Source organism: Primulina huaijiensis, chromosome 15 (assembly GCF_012295235.1).
Source record: "Primulina huaijiensis isolate GDHJ02 chromosome 15, ASM1229523v2, whole genome shotgun sequence".
In the NCBI taxonomy this organism is placed as follows: Eukaryota; Viridiplantae; Streptophyta; class Magnoliopsida; order Lamiales; family Gesneriaceae; genus Primulina; species Primulina huaijiensis.
In genome coordinates this window covers 9,483,466-9,501,852 of record NC_133320.1, presented here as the reverse complement: position 1 = coordinate 9,501,852, position 18,387 = coordinate 9,483,466, and the positions used below count along the sequence as shown (strand labels likewise).

General features: G+C 36.0%; 1 protein-coding gene across 4 annotated transcripts; it reads left to right on the top strand.

Annotated features, from left to right (window-relative positions):
• Positions 1-8,312: 8,312 nt before the first annotated feature.
• LOC140958701 (protein sym-1-like) lies at positions 8,313-17,146 on the top strand. 4 transcript variants are annotated; one of them, XM_073416251.1, is made up of 8 exons: positions 8,313-8,782; positions 12,369-12,456; positions 14,776-14,870; positions 15,401-15,473; positions 15,591-15,683; positions 15,801-15,887; positions 16,229-16,309; positions 16,950-17,146. In XM_073416251.1, the coding sequence occupies exons 1-7, from the start codon at positions 8,382-8,384 to the stop codon at positions 16,307-16,309; spliced, it is 918 nt and encodes a 305-aa protein (XP_073272352.1). In that variant the 5' UTR covers positions 8,313-8,381; the 3' UTR covers positions 16,950-17,146. The 4 variants fall into 4 exon arrangements, with proteins under 4 accessions (XP_073272352.1, XP_073272351.1, XP_073272350.1 ...); XM_073416250.1 differs by lacking the exon at positions 16,950-17,146 and adding an exon at positions 16,408-16,631; XM_073416249.1 differs by lacking the exon at positions 16,950-17,146 and adding an exon at positions 16,390-16,631.
• Positions 17,147-18,387: the final 1,241 nt, after the last annotated feature.

Here is an 18,387-nt window from a genome sequence, read left to right as displayed (position 1 = left end):
GCCAACTTCGGGATCATCGTCCCCTTTAAATGCTGGGCATCGGTTTATACGGAGGGATTCATAGTGAAACTTGATCCCTCAGTTTTGTTGCCACAATCGTGGCTATGGCCAGCAAGACTGCCTAGTTTAGACTAAACCCCGGAGGTGGTCCATTATCTTTTTCATTGTCGCGGTTGTTGTTTGCATAGCAGGGGTTACAGTTCCGTCTTGGGGGTCTGCCGATCATTTCCTACAAATCGAAGGTTTCTAAGAGTTTGTATTGGCAGAATTAATCGAATAGATTGTGCTGTAATTAAATTGAAATCAATGTATATATAAAACATTCTTTATTGATTTCTTAGAAATAGATAAACATAGGTAGTCTTCATGGAATAACAAAACTAGTACTGAAAGCAAAACATAGCAACAATGGAAAGAAACTCCTAGTAATAATAGTGCAAACGACTAAGACTCTGTACTCCACTATCTTTCCATTCCCGATGGCTTCTATGGGTTCCGTCTCTCTCTCAGGTTCTTCCTCTTCAGGCTCTTCCTATTGCATCTTCTCCATCAACTGCATGAGATGGGTATTTTCTCCCATGAGTTGTGCCACCTACATCTTCAACCCTAGTGTTTCTGCATTAGCCTCATTGAGAAATTGACGGACGTGTTGATTCTGGTCTTTTAGAGCATTAGATTTCTTGATCAAGCGGTGGGTGACGTCAGAAAGATTATTCATCGCATCACATGACTCCCACAATCTCTTCTTATTCTTATCATTATGATGTTTCTCCTTGTCCAATTCCGTGTGATATCGCTCCATGTCTTTACACAATCTCTCCTCTCAGCACTTACTGGTCTCTATGTCATCTCTTAGAGCTATGTTGTCACTCCTCAACTGTTCACACTCGTGGACCGCCTTGTTCAGTCGTTCGAGATACTCTGCTTTGGATGCAGCTAGTGCTTCCCATTCTTACCCCTATTCTACTAGTCGGCCCCTAAGGCTCTTGATCAGTCTCTTTTGGTACTTGAGGGCAATTTCTTTCAGACGGATGGTAGTCTTTGCTCAAGTATGAGGTCGTGAAGGATTTGATGGAGCCATTTCCTGAAATAAAAGAACAGAAAGGCTCAAAATATATTTAGAAGACAATAAATACCGCGATATATTTTTTTTTGTAAATTTTCTAAAAATGAAAAGTTTGGAGATAGACATATGGTTTCGAAGCGAATGTCGAGAGGATTCCAGAACAGTCGACAGAATCGAATTCGAAATTTCCTAAGGAAACTTATAGGCTCTACAAAATTTTTATAAAACGGCAAAACGCGATTTTATAGGCCTAAACAAAAGATTTTTGCGATTTTGACCCCTACCACATGACATAGTCGTGATTTCCACTCGTTGGACCGTTTCGGAGGGGATGACATCGATCTCGATCAAAAATACAATCGATTTTTTTTTTTGGTAAAAAAATTTCTTTCCCCAATCGGATTATGAACCTCGAGACTCTGATACCACTTAAATGTCACGTCCTGAAACTAGGGTTAGTCAACAATGACGTTGTTTAGCAATCATACAATCGAAAACAACAAACCTCTTAGTACAGTGTAAACCAAAACCAGTTTATATCATAATTTCCAAATAAATATCATTGTCTTTACAACGAAATAACTGAAAACGACATAATTAATGCGGAAGAGTTACAACTTAAATTAAATTTAAACTGAAAATCTCGAAAATCACCAGCCCCAAAATTGGTCTGACTCTTCTTCTTCGAGCTGTTTCTCAGACGTATCTTGGAAGGAGTAGTAAAAGGTGAATGATATAGCCGTCACTCAGCAAGTGGAGACTGTTCGAGCAAAACATAATAACATGCATAAATTTAGAAACACGTACCATGTACAATATGACTCATATCACATGCATAACATTGACTAGACACTGAGATTCCTCTACTTTCCATGGTTTGCTGATATTAGTCCCTAATTTTTACTTCTCTAAGGGGGCAAGACCATATAACGGTTACAATCCCATCGTGTAAGAGCCATAAACATATTATGCATATCGGGATTCCCACACATATCTAGTCGAATCCTCACAGTACCAACACACAACCATACGATAATCGCATCAAAAATGGAGTAGAAGAAGAATTTGCACTCTACCGAATTTTACAAAAAGAAAATATGCATAACCAAAAATTAAACTTTAAAACAAGACCACTTATCTCAGATCTGGAGAGAAAAACGTGAAGGGTTTCTGCACTGGGAGTTTGAAATTCTTTCTAGGTTTGGATTGCAGTAGAGCTTCGCTATTCTACAGAACTTGAGGAGGAGAATTTCGAAAATTTGAGAACACTTTGAGAGCAATCTCTCAAAATTTGGTTGTTGGGTTAAGGTGTGAATTTTGCAGTCACCTAGGGCGTATTGAAGACCCGAAATTTCGAAGCAAATCACCTTAAAAAGCTCAAAAAATAGCTCAAATGAAACTGATGCAATGCAAAACCATAAGAATTGATGTGTCGTCGCTCGGAGGAGGAAACCCCTGGCGCATAAGCTTAAATCCTCAGCTCTATGAAGCTCATTGATTCTTGTCCTAAAATAGAAAAAAAAATCCAGCCAAGAAAGAAGTTAAAATTGAACATACTCAATGTGTACGGAGTGACCATTGAGTTCGCGTAGGTGACCCTTGGTTGTGGATAATCTTTGAACACTTGGATGCTATTTGGACCATCATCCTTGGGCATTTTAAGGGATAATTTCGGCTGAATTGGGGGGGATGGGGAGGGGGAGGGGCAGAAGGGTCACATTTCCACCTATAAATACCCCATATGTTGAAGCAGACAACACACTCAAATTTTCTCTTGTCTCACCTCAAGATTTCGACCGAGGCAAGGGAGAAAAAAGAGTTTGTTTGGTCATTTCGTGCCACAAAAAAATGCGTCAAAGTGTTACTGAAACAACTCAAAAATCTGCTCAAAATATCGACTAAGTGCTGACCAAAGTTCGCAAGAAGGACTGATCCTGGGGAAAGAAGTTTTCGCCCAAGGAGAATTTCTTTCGTTTGTTTGAACAAGGTAAGGGGGTTATATAAGTTTTAAAGATTATGTACGTTTTAAAATACGGTCGTTTACTGTATGTTTTGTATAAGTGATGAATTTGATTTTTACTAACTGTGCTTCAAATTGTTTCGTTCCGTCCATTTGTTCGTCTATGTCCCTCCGCTTTGTTCTGTGTTGGTGTCGTTTCGTTCGAACCAATCCATCTCCGAATGATAAGTATCTGTTTTGATTTTGATAATGGTGCATCGAGAAAGATTGTGAGTGAAAGGCCTCAGAAAGAGCCTATCTATGGGAGAAGGCCCAAGAGGGAGCCCGGATGAGGGAAAAAGCCCCGGAGGGAGCCCAAGATCAATGATAGCCCATGATTGTTATAATGTGTTTGTCTGATAAGATCTGATAAGTTTTTGTTCTGAAATGCTCTAATCTGAAGTTCTGATTTGTTTAGTCTGATTTCTGGTCATTCGGATATGATAAATTATGCTATGTAAAAAGAAAATGGTTTTATAACGATATGCATAAAATGTTTTCTAGTATTCGATCGGCCTCACTTGCTGAGTTTTTCCCAAAACGTTCACTCCCCTTACGTCCCTCCCAGATGAAAAAGAAGAACAGGTTGAAGGAAAGGAGCAAGAGCAATTTTGAGGATGGTAAAGGATCAGAAGGAAGAAGTTCAAATACTGGATGTTCAAGCCCATCAGTATTCCTTTGTTTTTCTTTCACAAATTTTTGTACTTCTTTTGTAAAGAATTGCTTCCGCAACTTCGTATTTTTTTAAAATGTAAAGACAATGAAATTTTATGAAATAGACTGGTATTTAGCTATTTGCTATGAGGCTGATTGTTACTTGATTAACAGTGCCGGATGTCACTGACGTCTCGATCTCGGGACGTGACATTTAAGTGATATTAGAGCCATCATGTTCATAATCCGGCTGAGAATTTGATGGACAAAATTCGGTGAAGTCAAATTTTGGCAAAAACCTACTCATCTCCTTTTGTTTAAATATTCAAATTCAAGCTGTCGCCATAATTGGATGGCTTATACTTTCGCATAGAAACTCAAAACTCAATCTCGTCAACTGCTTTCAATCTGTGCGAAATTACCCTTATTTCCACTCGTGAAAAATCTAACAAAAGATTTTGTTCGATACAATTAATTTACTTGTCTGATGCAGTAAATTTGATTTTTACCATTACTTTGATTCTAAACCTTTTTCTTACGATTTATCTAGGAAATGACATGAAGACAACCAAGGAACAATCGTAACCAACGAAGAGTCATTTAAAATGAAGAAGATGACCTACCTACACGACCACCCAGAGTAAACCTCAGCCATGAAGACATGGTGGCTAATTCAACCATTGTGTCTGCAACATTACAAGGGTTTGTAAACCCGAACGCCAATATCAACCAACCCCTACCATAGCCCCAACCACATGGCATCAAATACCACTATGAGTCTCTTCACAAAAATCGAGTTCCAACCTATGATGGGAACACCAACCCGGAAGTTGGTCATAATTGGCTAAAAAATGTAGAAAGCCAACTTCATCTGCCAGAAGTTCCCGAAGAAGTCAAGGTAGATATGGTAATATCGTTTCTTGAGGATAGAATACGCAAGTGGTGGGAGACCATCTCGCCAGCCATAGCTGGGAATGGACCAATTACGTGGCAGACATTCAGAAGGGAGTTTCTAAAGAAGTATTATCAAGCAGAATTCTGTTTGCAAAAAATGAGTGAATTTAAAAACTTTAAACAAACTTCATATATGACGGTGATAGGGTACACTTCGAAATTCAATGACCTCGAAATGTACGTTCCAACCATAATGGATTATGAGACCCTAAAGATGCACCGCTTCAAAAAAGGACTGAACAGTCGAATACAGTTTAACTTAGATGTATTCAAACCCACAAATTTTACTGACTTAATGGGAGCAGCCATGAGCGCTGAGACTGACATCAAACACAGAAAAGAAGAAATTAAGCACAAATGACCCTTTACTGGTCAGTCGTCCCATGGTCGACAAAATTTTAAGAGACCCAATCATGCAAGTGGACCATCAAAAAGAGCCTTCACCACCCCTAACAACAAGGAAATCAGGCCTTGTCCCAATTTCAACATGCGACACTCAGGAGAGTGCAACAAGAATTCTGGTGCTTGTTTCAAGTGTCGAAAGTTAAGCCATCGGATTGATGCTGTCCAGAGATCAAGGAAAATGGAGTTAAATCAAACATAGAAAACCCCAAGCTGAGGGAGAACAAACCCAATACCCGGGTCTATGTCATAACGCAAGAGGAAGTAGATAATACAAATGACGTGGTAGCAGACACCATTCTAGTCAATAAAATGCCTACTTATGTGTTGTTTGATTGTGGTGCTACCCATTCGTTTGTATATAAAAGATTTGCTAAGAAACTGAAACTAGAAGGTGAAACTCTTAGTAAACCATTAAGAGTAGCAACGCCTGCTAGCAAAACGATTGAAACCCATAAAGTACATCGAAGATGCAAAATTTGCATCAGTAATCAAATCTTCAAGGTGGAGCTGATTCAACTAAATATGGTTGAGTTCGACGCAATTCTAGGAATGGATTGGTTGACTAAGAATCATGCTTTGGTGGATTGCCAGAAGAAGAGCGTCAAACTGCAAACTCCAAACCAGGAGGAGATCATATATCATGGCAAATCTAAAGAGCAAAAATCTCTTCTATCTGCATCACAAACTTGGAAGGCCATGAAAGGCAGTGAATAAATTCACCTATCAATGATCAGTGAGGTAAAAGAAAAGTTACTCTAAAGATAGAAGATATTCCAGTTATTCAAGAGTTTCCGGACTTTTTCCCTGAAGAATCGCCTGGCACGATTCCTGACCGTGAATTAGAGTTTGAGATCAACTTGACTCCTGGGGCTGCACCGATCTCAAAAGCATGATACCGAATGGCCCCAGCTGAGTTAAAGGAGCTAAAGGATCAACTCCAAGAATTATTGGATAAAAAGCAGATTTGGCTCAGTGCATCCATGGCTGGACGTGAGCTAGGAGTTGGTCTTCGCTAATGTACCGAGTAAGGCATATGTTGTCTTGCTTCGGGTGAGTCACGTTCGGGGTATTACATGGATAGTAGACGAGGTTAAAGTGGGTCCAGTAGAGTATCCTTGGCTTGGTCTCGGTCCTAGGGTATGCTGGTTCGGGGCTGGTCCATTCTAGGGTGGGCTAGGCTCGAAGATTCAAGTCTAGGTGTGTTAGGGTTTTCGGATGGCAAAGGCAAAATATTTCCAGAATCCTTCAGGCTTCGTTTGTGGGTCATAAGTGGTATGGAAATAGTGTTTTAGATGCTGGTCGAGTAGGTTCAAGTCACGGTTTAAGTTGGGAAAGATTTGGTTAAGTTTCGGGTTGATTCGGGTTAAAACCGAGACCCCGGTCCAAGTTTTAAAACGAATCGTATAAGTTTGAAACGTGCTCGAGTATACGTCTAAGAAATACTTATTATTATGTTTTTAGGTGTTTTAAGGAGTTTGGTGGGATTCGGGTCGAAATTCTGATGTCCAGGGGTAAAATGGTAAATTAGGGTTTCGAGGGAGAAAATGGTCATTTTGCACCTGGGTCGAGTTTTTAGTCCTGACAGCGCCCTAAATATGATTTGTCATGTTTTTAATGTTCATGTTATCACGTATATGAATTCTTATGTTATTATGAAAAAAAATACGTTACATGCTCGATTTTAAGAAAAATTTACCTAAATGCATGGTTTTATTAAGTGATGAATATGATGACATGTTTTGAAGGATGAGAGTTGGTTGTGATTAATACGATGACATGAAAGGCCAAGGTTCAGTGGACGGATAATGCTGTCGCTGATGTCCCCGTCGCCGTTACCACGGTTACACGCAGATGGATCCATCGACTGACACGATGATATGAAAGTCACAACTAATGAACGGAATTCAAATTAAGAAAAACGAACACTTATATGCTGATATGATGTGATATGTTATGAAAATATTTACGCTTCGACATGTTATGATTATGCATGCGACTTTCACGATCATGAAATGTATTTTTATTACAGTACTTTTCACTGTTACAGGTGTGTTGAATTTTTAGACTCGCTAGGTGTGAATGATGCGAGTGAGCATATCGATGAGGACACTGGAGGCGCTGAAGACTGAGTAAGCGGGGCTGGATGTGCATGCGCTAACCCGATGACCTTATTTCTTCCGCACATCATGTTTATGAGATATGAGTGTTTTGGATATTTTCATACCCGGTCTTTTTATATGTTGATGTTCTGACAAGAGTTTTGGAAATATTTTTAACTGCAGAAATTTTTCAGTATGAAGTTCCTCTTATTTTAAAATGTGAGTTTAGCAGTTATTGCATGCATGCTTGTAAATTTTCGTTTTCGAAATGTAGCTTTTAAAAAAAATAAAAAAATAAAATTTAGTAGACGTTTCAGTACGAGTCAAGACTGATCGTAACAGTGTACGAACTGTCAGAAAAGCCTTGACATGGATTAAACAGCCAACAGACACTTTTGATTGAAAAAATCTATTTTTGAGAGTATAAACAGAGGAGGAGTCGACTTCAGGAAAAATTAATCGTTCCCCGATAAGATTAAGTATTCAAAGTCCTTGATATGCCTGAGCAAAACTGAATCAGTTCATCACACCCTTAAAAGAATTTTATCTGATAATTTAAGGATCATTTCGTGTTAAGTTAATGTCATTTTGTATTACTCTTGGATAGTAGTTTGTAGACTATCTATTAATCAATTTTAGATATTAAGAGTTTCAGTTTGGTAGTATTTAAGATCAAATTGAATTGGAATCTTGCAAACTACTTGTATCATCCAAAGTCTTCGAGTGTGAACTTTATAAAGGAAGCAGAGGTGACGTAGGAGCTTCAGTTCTCAGAACATCCAGAAACACATATGTCATCTTTACACTTCAGCTTACCCATTCCCATTCATTATGTGATTTGTTCTGACCTGTAAGTATAACGTTTTTCCGCATTTATATGTTAGCAAACTGATATAGACACTCGGAAATAGTTAGTTAGATTAGTTTCCAACTCATCTAAACTAATCGAACAAAATATCATATTGTGTTTTTAAGTGTTTCAACCTCTATCTAAATACTTAACTGATCCTATAATGTATTTATTTTTATTTATTTTCAAATATTTAACACGATAAATGAATATATTATTTTTATTTTTTTGGATTGCTTATGGCATTACGTATAGAAAGAGAGAATTATTATAATAATCATTAGTTGGACGCGGGCTCTCCCTAAAACCTCGAAAAAACCCACATTCTCCTGACACGGAGCTGCAAAAGTGTATATGTTATTATCAATACGCCGAAGCCAAGAAACCAAAGCTATGTCATGTTCATCGATTCAAGCAACTCTTACCCCAAAGTACCATCTTTTGTTCCGAGTGGGTACTTTCAGTTCTCCCATTAGCAATTTCGGTACCCGAATTAGGATTCCAGTGTATAATACTAATCACATTCACATTAATGGGAGCTGTCGTATCAGAAGTTCGGCAGATGACTTCAGATCGTTTACTCGTTCTCATTTCGGGTTTGGGCATTTGGGTCTACGCTCTTTGCGGGTTTCGAGTGGCGGAGATGGTGGTGGGTCTGGGGGCTCTGGCTATGGAAGCTCTGGTAACGGAGGTGGCAGCAGTGGTGGCCGTGATGGTGGTGGCGGTAGTCAGAGTGGCTGGTCATTTCTTTCATGGTAAATATTTAATAATTTATTGAATTTTTGTTTTTGTTTTCCCCCGTTTCTCTGTTATGGACCTATGGTTATAATGTTTTTTTCCCGTAAATTGGATAGAATATGACTAAAGAATGCTCTTTTTTATGCATTACCAAGCCTGGAAATGAGATGTGGAAAATGTAAATGAGAACAGGTTTTTTGCAGTTCAAAGAACATTTATATCATGCAAGTATGCAAAGTCTTCAAAAGTCCATGTCATGCCACTAACACAAGCTTCACAACCTTTTAGTTTAAATATGAAGACCACATTTTTCTTGCATATTGCTTGAGTCCTTAGATTGTTCAAGAAGTTTTAAAAAGTTGACTCGAATACTTGTAAGAATGCTCAGGATAATATTGGGAATTCATGTTTGAATAAAGGTTATCCTATCAAGTTCTGTCTGACTTACGGTGGGGACATTGTAAACGTATGGGTGGAGAAATTTTCTCATCTCAAAAATCGTGTTCTCTGACTAATTTGTAGTTTCTTGTCAAAATTTTGTGCTTTCTCATTCATAATGTCACGCCCCGAGCCTGTGTTTAGTCAACACCGCGTTTTCAACCACACAATTGAAACAACAAGCCTCGTAGTAAAATATAAACCAAAACGAGTTTATTAATCACAATCAATTATAAAATTGTCTTTACAAAATGAATTCTTAAAATGATAAAAAAATATGTGGAAGCGTGTACTACGAAAACTCAAATAAAAATTAAAATGAACATAAACTCAATTAACTCTTTATTTTCGTCCATCACCACCCCCAAAACTTCTCCAGTTCCTCTATCTAATCTTTGGACTTATCTGGGAAGGGAGAGAAAGAGATGAACCATATGGTCGTCACTCAGCAAGTAGGGGCCGTTCGACCACATACGTAACAAATACATGATTTTTGAAAATACAACATTTCTTGCATAACATAATTCTTATGACATTTCATTAGCATAAACATATGCATAACTTGGCTTAGGCACTGAGATTCCTCTTCTTTTCATGGTTTACTGATATTAGTCCTTAATTTTTATTCCTCTAAGGGAGCGAGACCATATAACGGTTACAATCACACTGTGTAAGGGCTATAAACATATCTCGTATTGGGATTCCAACCCATATTCAATTGAATCATCACAATACCAAAACATAGAACATACGATAATCGTATCAAGAAGAGGTAGAAGAAGAATTGTGCTCGACTGTAACTTTGAAAAAAAACCGAAATAATTCATATACAAGCTATTTTAAAACATGCCCTCTTATCTTAGATCTGGATGAAAACGTGAAGAACGTTTTTTCGGTGCTAGGATTTTCGAATCTTCCTTAGAGATGAAATGCTCCAGAGCTTCGACACTCGGCAAAACTGAGAGAGCAAATCTCGAAATTCTTGAGAGCACTAAGGAGCAATTTTCGAAAATTTGGAGTAATTTTCATGTGTGATTTTCGAATTAAATCTTGACTGCTATCCTGATCGTGTATTATATCAGCGTTTAAACTTTTGAATTAAATCTTGAATCTAGGATAATTTATCCTCCGTTATCTATCTCCTTGGATAGATTTTCGAAATTATCCCTTTGCAAGGCCTGAAAATTCGAATTCCAAATCTCATTTATCCTTAAAATAAGACTCTTGATTTTCTTTAAATCTTGGTTGGCAACTTTCGAATTCCCATGCATCCATTTCCTTATCGTGTAGACTTTTATCTATCTTCTTGACCTATCTCTAATTTCGAAAATTATATATATATATATATATATATATATACATGAAAATTTTGAAATCTAAGATTGCATTTTCGAAATCCCAAAACACTCACCCCTTACATCTCTCCCCAGATAAGAATGAGGAGCAATTGAACGAGGAAGAACAGAAGACGTTCTAGGGCTGGTGATAGTATCAAAAGATCAAAGATCAAAACTTTGTGTTTTCGTATTTCTCTTCCGCAACATTATTGATGTAATTTTCATTCTGTTGTCATTTTAAAAGACAATGTTTATTTTTTAAAAAGACTGGTTTTTGGCTATTTGCTACGAGGCTTATTGTTTTCTTGCAATTGTTAAACAATGTCGAATGTGCCGGATGTCACCGACTCCTCGGTCTTGGGGCGTGACAGATACCACTTACATGTCATGACCCGAGCCCAAGGTTAGTCGACGCCGGCGTTGCTAAAAAAAATACAATTGAAAACAACAAGCCTCGTAGTACAATATAAACCAAAACCAGTTTATTACTCAGAATCAATCATAAAATTTTCTTTACATCGTGAATTCTTAAAATGATAAAAAAAAAATATGCGGATGCATTTACAACGGAAACTCAAATAAAACTTAAAACGAACATAAACTCAATTAATTCTTTATTTTCATCCATCACCAGTCCCAAAACTAGTCATGTTTATCTTCCTCTATCTGATCTTCGGACTTATCTGAGGAGGAAGAGTAAGGGATGAGTGATATGGTCGTCACTCAGTTGGTGGAGGCCGTTCGAGCACATACATAACAAATACATGATTTTCGAAAATACAACATATAATGCATAACATAATTCTGTGACACATCATCAACATAAACATAAGCATAACTTGGTCTAGGCACTGAGATTCCTCTGCTTTCCATGTTTTATTGATATCACTCCTTAATTTTTACTCCTCTAAGCAGACGAAGCCATGTAATGGTTACAATCTCATCGTGTGAGGGCCATAAACATATCTTGAATTGGGATTCCTGTCCATATCTAGTTGAATCCTCACAGTGCCAAAACAAAGAACATACGATAATCGTATCAAGAAGAGGTTGAAGAAGAATTGTGCTCGACCGTAACTTTTGAAAAAACCGAAATATTTTATATACAATCTATTTTAAAACAAGCACACTTAACTTAGATCTGGATGAAAACGAGAAGAACGATTTTTGGTGCTAGGATTTTCGATCCTTCTTAGATCTTGGCTGCAGGAGAGCTTCGACACTCAACAGAACTGAGAGAGCAAATCTCGAAATTCTTGAGAGCACTAGGGAGAAACTTTCGAAAATTTGGAGTAATTTTCAGTTATGATTTTCGAATGGGAGGCTTCTCCTGTTTATAGGCGTTGACGGTTATCCTGATCGTGTATCATCTTGTATTATCTTCGCGTTTAAAATTTTGAATTAAACCTTAAATCTAGGATAATTTATCCTCCCTTATCTCTCTCCTTAGATAGATTTTCAAAATTATCCGCTTGCTATGCTTGGAAATTCGAATTCTTGGTCTAATTTTTCATCGTTGAAATTATGTCCCACAATTTTCGAAATAGACAAGTTTGTATTCCGATATCTCTTTATTTAAATTCTTGGATCTTGGCCTATTTATTTATAAAAAAAATAAATAAATCAAAATATAGCCTTATCATCAAGTTTCGAATTCCATGAATATTTGTACACCAGAATTTAATTATCATACACAACTTTAAATAGTCTGGATAATCTTAAATAAAAGATCTTGGATAAACTTGGTACAAATTTAAGTACAAGAATGATATCTCAAGTTTGTAAAAATTAGCTGGTTTTACTCATAACATATATCATTTCTATCTAGGTATCTGTCTCTTCTTGGCAAGTATCCTGTGATGACAAAAGCTGCTACATCTTCATTTTTAAATTTGGTTGGCGATGTGCTTTGTCAGGTAAAATCCTATGCACACATGATTCATTATACTGAATTGTGGAGACTTTTAGATGAAGTTATTACTTTTCCACTCCGAGTGATCTGGGCTGCAAAAATTCTGGATACCTTCTTGGTGTATTATAGCATAAATACTCAGAAATTTTGGATTCTAATGATATCAATTCCTTTTTTGTTTGTGATTAAGTCTTGCGAGCTTTAAAAAGTATAAATTTTGTTGTGTAAAATATAACAGGTGTTAAAGTCGTCGCATACAGGTAAAATCGTTATGCTGGACATTATTCTATAATTGGAGGAAAACATCAATATGAAATGTTTCCGATGACAGATTGATGAATTTCTAGTTTTTCCATGCAGTACCTGAGTTCCATGCATAACAAGTCATGAAAAACCATCTGGAGTTTTGATCTTCTGGCTGCTACCTTTGGCTAGCCATGGGAAGCTTGAATTTATGAAAATGAATTGTAAATCAATGTGGGAGAAGTACGTGAGAGATGTAGTGGTTTTTAAGACATTTAAAGATGCTCTACATCTTCTTCCACCCATCCAGTCTACTCATTGCAGAGGAATTCCAATCCTGTTTAAATATTCTACTAATGACTATTTTGGTTTTAATGATGAGTGGTTTGTTTTCTGGCCGTGTCCTTACTTTGAAGGTGATCAAGGTGCTCACCTTTCCTCTGATTCCAATGGAGTTGAATCATCATAAAATAAAAAAATACTTTTCACTTAATTTTCATATGCCGAATTAGTAGTTGTGTATCTTAAAAAGACCTGATTTTTTAGAGAATCGGTATCTTATAACTAATAACCTGTGCCATAGTTTCAGAAAACACTTCATATAAAACCTGCATTTGTGATGCCCTAGTTCCACGTTAACTTAAAACAAGAGTTTAAAATTGTTTATAAATAGTTGTAACAGAGTTCTATAATAACTTGAATTAGCCATTTATATAAAGTAGAGACGAATTTGAAGGTAGTTGTGCAGTCACGCTTGAGTGAGCCTGGCTCTGTGCGTTACAACATTTCTTTTCAAAGACAACATATTCAGCTGCTTGCTTGTAAACTTAACATGCTTCTAGTAAGGAAACGAGTGGATGGTGGAACGGAAACCAAATTGATTGGATATGGTTCTGTTTGGATTCCAATTTGGTTAAAGCTTAATTCGACTTTAAAATCGTAATGATCGGGAAAAAAGGTAATGGCACTTTTGGTAAGAAATTTAATTATCAATTATCATATTACAAAATATTTTGTCATTCTCAAAATGGTAAAATGAGCTTGAATTTAGTTTATATAAATCAAATAGCTCAAATTTTATAAATTAAGTTGTTCATGTATGTCACGCCCCGGGCGTGGGCCAGTGAAGCATGACTGCATAATGGACTCATGTGGCAACTATTTCGTACTTGTCCTTACTTTACGAAAATGGTTTATCTAAATTGTTATAAGAGTCCATTACCACCATTTAAAAACCTTTTTAACCTCTTGTTTTCAACCAATGTGGGACAAGAACATCACAATCATCCGTCCTTTATAACACGACATTCTCGTCACAGCCTAACCCATTAGTTCACTAGCTCTGATAATCTAGAGACAACTCTAACAAGTTTTAGAGGTGGTTCCCGAGGATGGAGCATTTTACCACATAGGTTCAAGAGATGACTCTCATAGATGTAACACTTTTCCCTACATATCAGCTACCTCCTAGTTTATTCATGCTGGTGACTCTAATTCTATTCTGTTTTGCCTTAAGTTCAGGTCTGTTCTAGCGGGACTGACACGATGGGTATCTATAACAGCTATTTTGTATTCATCCATGTTTTACAAAAACTGTTAATCCAAGATGCTATAGAAGTCCATTACAATTTACAACCATTTACAAAACATTTTAAATTCTTATTTTCAATCAATGAGGGACAAGGGCATAACAATGTATATTTTTTCCATTATAGTTCTACATACTTTTGTTTTGGGTTTCTTATGGAATCAAACCATAATTCGGTTTTCGTTTTTGGGAGATGGTTTGGATGATTTCAGTCGACAATTCAAGACATACCTTTCTCTCATTGAGCTTGATCAATGTTTTATCTATTGAACTATTGCTTAAATTACATGCTCGTTACTATTATTTTTTGGTCCGCACTGGGGATGGAGGAAATGGAAATCAAATCCTTGACCTGACCTTTTTGTATCTGTAATGGTTGTCCATCCAACCCAAGGGTTGTTGCCTGCTTAAATTACTGTAATGTCTTGCTTGAATTATGAGCAACAACTTTCCTGATTTCATTCATTTTATGTTTGATTTTACATACCGCAGCTAGTGTTTGATCAAGTGCCGTCTTTAGACTTGAAGAGGACATTTCTCTTCGCATTTTTGGGGCTCGTTTTGGTCGGTCCAACATTGCATTTCTGGTAATGTCTTTAAAGTGTTGTCTATCATACCAATCTAATAATCAACTCTGCTATTATTAGTTATAGGCAGATTTTCTGTTTTTTTTTCTTTTTGTGCTAACTATGCACTGTATCTTTTATGGTAATCATGAAATCTCAACCTTCATACTTGTGACTGTAAATAGTTGTTTCTTAAACTTCTGCTTAAGCAGCTCTAGTTTATGTAACTCTAGAATGATGTTCATGATGAACACCATAAATCTTGCAGAAAAACTTATGGTTTGCTATCGAGCTTCTATGAGTTCTCAATTCTAAACTTGATTAAACTGATAATTATAGTGATATGTGTGAAGGATTCAAATTTTGTATATTATGTTATGGAACTGAATTTCCATGACTATGAGTGAGATTCCTCCTGCCTTGGAGTAGCTTCAGTTGGTGTTTGAATGCCCAACAACTCAGAATAGATATTCATTAATTATTCGCTTATTTATTTATTTATTTATTATAATATAATTCAGATGAACTGATTTCTATTTGTACTAAATAAGGTATTTATTTCTGAGTAAATTGATCACAGCCCCCGGGGCTTCTGGTGCTTGCTCGAGGCTTCTCCTTGACCAGGTTACACCGTTTTTGGCTTCTTGATTACATTATGATAATTCTATAACAATATATTGTAAATAAGTTAATTTAACCTCGTAAGTAATTTCATCTAACTGTTGGTCTTATCCAGTGCAGTTTATTTTCTCTCCCATTTTTATTGGAACTTTCCTAGCTGCATTAGTGTCTCTTGAAGGAAAGCCGTCTCTTGTGATCCCAAAGCTACAACAGGTATTGTTAAAGATTCTTGCGTGCATATACTAAATCCGGGTACCATTGAATGGCAGACAGATTTGGCTGTTTATGATGAAGACTTCTCAAGAAAATGTTTAATCATTTAATTTATAGGAGTGGTTTTCCTCAGTTCTAGCAAATTGGCAACTATGGATACCTTTCCAGTTCCTTAACTTCCGATTTGTGCCACAGCAATTTCAGGTTTGATTTATTTCTGAGGACATTTCTTGAATTCATTGTTTTGTCTATTTAACGTGAGAGGACAAAATGTTCTTGCTGGGATTCTGGGAACATCATGGAAGTACAAGAAGTAAATGCCATAGGTACATCTAATGTGAGATCGTTGGACCAAATTACTGTTCGAAAGCTATAGTTTGTGGCAATTCTGTAACTCAAATATTTTTAACAATACAACAATCCAGATGTTTTTTTATATCACAGTGCCACCACATAGGCAGCCTCGTATTATAAATTATAATAGGATTTTAAGAAAACATTTATTTGCAATGACTGGTTTTATTTGGATTTCACAAAACGGACAGGTCCTTGCTGCAAACTCTATTGCCTTGATATGGAATGTGATTCTGTCATATAAAGCTCACAAAGAAGTTGCAGTCAAATAGGTAGGTAAACTTATTTTTCCTCTATCTATATTATGCCAATTTAATTTATCAGAGAATTTAGCATATGTTGAATTTGATAGAAACACTGATCATGCCAGCGTAAAGTAATACATATGTATTGCAAGTGATAGCTTGTTGGAGATATGGATTCAACAAGTAAGTAAAAGGAATCGACTGAGAGCTGCTGTAGTTTCAATCTATATCTTCGATATATGCTATTTTTGCTTCTATCTAGATTTTATATCATTCATGACTTCAAATACTCAGACTAATACGATTCACCTGTCTTTCTTTTTCCTGGAATTCATACATTTCTTGAACATGTGATCTATATTCTCACACCATTTTTCCTTGCTATAGCTTAATTCAGCTTCTTCTTTAAAGAAAGGTTTTCTACAAGAGTCACTCATGTCTATGTATATGCGATTACTCGCACCTTCCACTCCTTCGATTCTAAACCAGAACACCAATACTAGAAGATAAATCCAAAACTAGAAATCAAATCCAAAAACCTGGTGTATTAAATTAGATTTTATATGCTCATATATCACTTAACAACTACTCCTGGAACCGATGATGCGGTCACATATTGGACTCGACATTATTAGTTCCTGATGCTCATTTGTTTAATTTAATGTAGGCCAAGAGGTAACAAATAAGCCAACCCAGTCAAAGCTTTGTATCTCCAAAGTAGATAAGCCGAAGAAGATAAGATCAGCTTACTAAGTTATATAATATATATTTCCTGGGCTCCATGAGATAAATAAAACAAACCAGTGGCATCGAGGTGGGACAAATTAGTAAAAGCTTATTTCATGGCAGAATGGATGGATTCTCACGTTATAAAGAAGCATTTGATTCCTTGTTTCTGTGGGTCCTCTGGACTTGGCAAATGCAAGCCTTATTTGACATTGGGATTGGAAATTTCCAAGAAATATTAAAGGCAGTCCAAGCAGAAACTTCCATTGTCTTGTCCGTAAAACTCGTGTTCCAAACCTTTAAAAAAAAAAAAACAAAACAAAAAAAAAAAAAAAAAAAAAAAAAAAAAAAAAAACAAAAACTAAGATATATATGTACGTGTATGTATGACCAAGTAAAAAAAGTCGGTCCAATAAGGTAAGGTATTTCAAAGATTCTTGATATATAACAATACATATACAACATATATATATACATATATATATATATATATGTTCTCTATAATATTCTCAGCTTAACTTTTCTTATAAATATAAATTAATAAAAGCTTTTTAATATATATATTTGCAAATTAACTTTTGAACATCTATAAAAATAATTATCAAAATTTAAAACAACTATATACCAGTCTTAGCCAAACAAATGATAAATTTTAAATTTTTCATGTCACGCCTCGAGCTCATGCCAGCGAAAATGCATATGCACAATTGACCCTGATAGCAAATACTTCGTATTGGTCATCGCTTTACGAAAATTATTAAATCGATTGCTATAAAAGTCAATTGTATTTCATTATAAATTCATTTTAAAATTTCAATTTTTCTCATTGAACAAGAGTATATATTTCACACAAAGAACTTATTTAAGGTGCAATTTTTTGCAATATTAGGCCATATACAATGTGTGAGGACCTCGCACGGTATGTTTTCGCGTGCGAGGAAACGGGTACGACACGGAGACCCTCCATGTAACAACTACTTCGTATTGGTCATTGTTTTACGAAAATTATTAACCTGATTGCTATAAAAGTCATTTGTATTTCATTATAAATTCATTTTAAAATTTCAATTTTTCTCGTTGGACAAGAGTATACATTTCACACAAAGATCATATTTAAGGTGTAATTTTTTTAGCAATATTTGGTCGTGTACAATGTGTGAGAACCTCGCACGTGTTTTCGAGTGCGAGGAAGCAGGTGGGCACGACACGGAGACCCTCTGTGCGGTAAAGTTCCCACCCCATTATTTTAAAATTTTAGAAGATCATATTTTTCTGGCGGAGGTTTTGGTCGGTATTAATTTTTAATAAATTTTTAAAATATATTTTAAATTAAAAAATATTTTAAAATTGTAAAAAAAATCCAAAAAACTAATAATAAA

Bases quoted from the DNA above. Each gene is read 5' to 3' on its own strand.
- LOC140958701 (XM_073416251.1), top strand. From the start codon at position 8,382: ATGTTATTATCAATACGCCGAAGCCAAGAAACCAAAGCTATGTCATGT. The intron at 8,783-12,368 runs GTAAATATTTAA...ATTTCTATCTAG, and splicing joins GGCTGGTCATTTCTTTCATG to GTATCTGTCTCTTCTTGGCA. The intron at 15,474-15,590 runs GTTACACCGTTT...TATCCAGTGCAG, and splicing joins CGAGGCTTCTCCTTGACCAG to TTTATTTTCTCTCCCATTTT.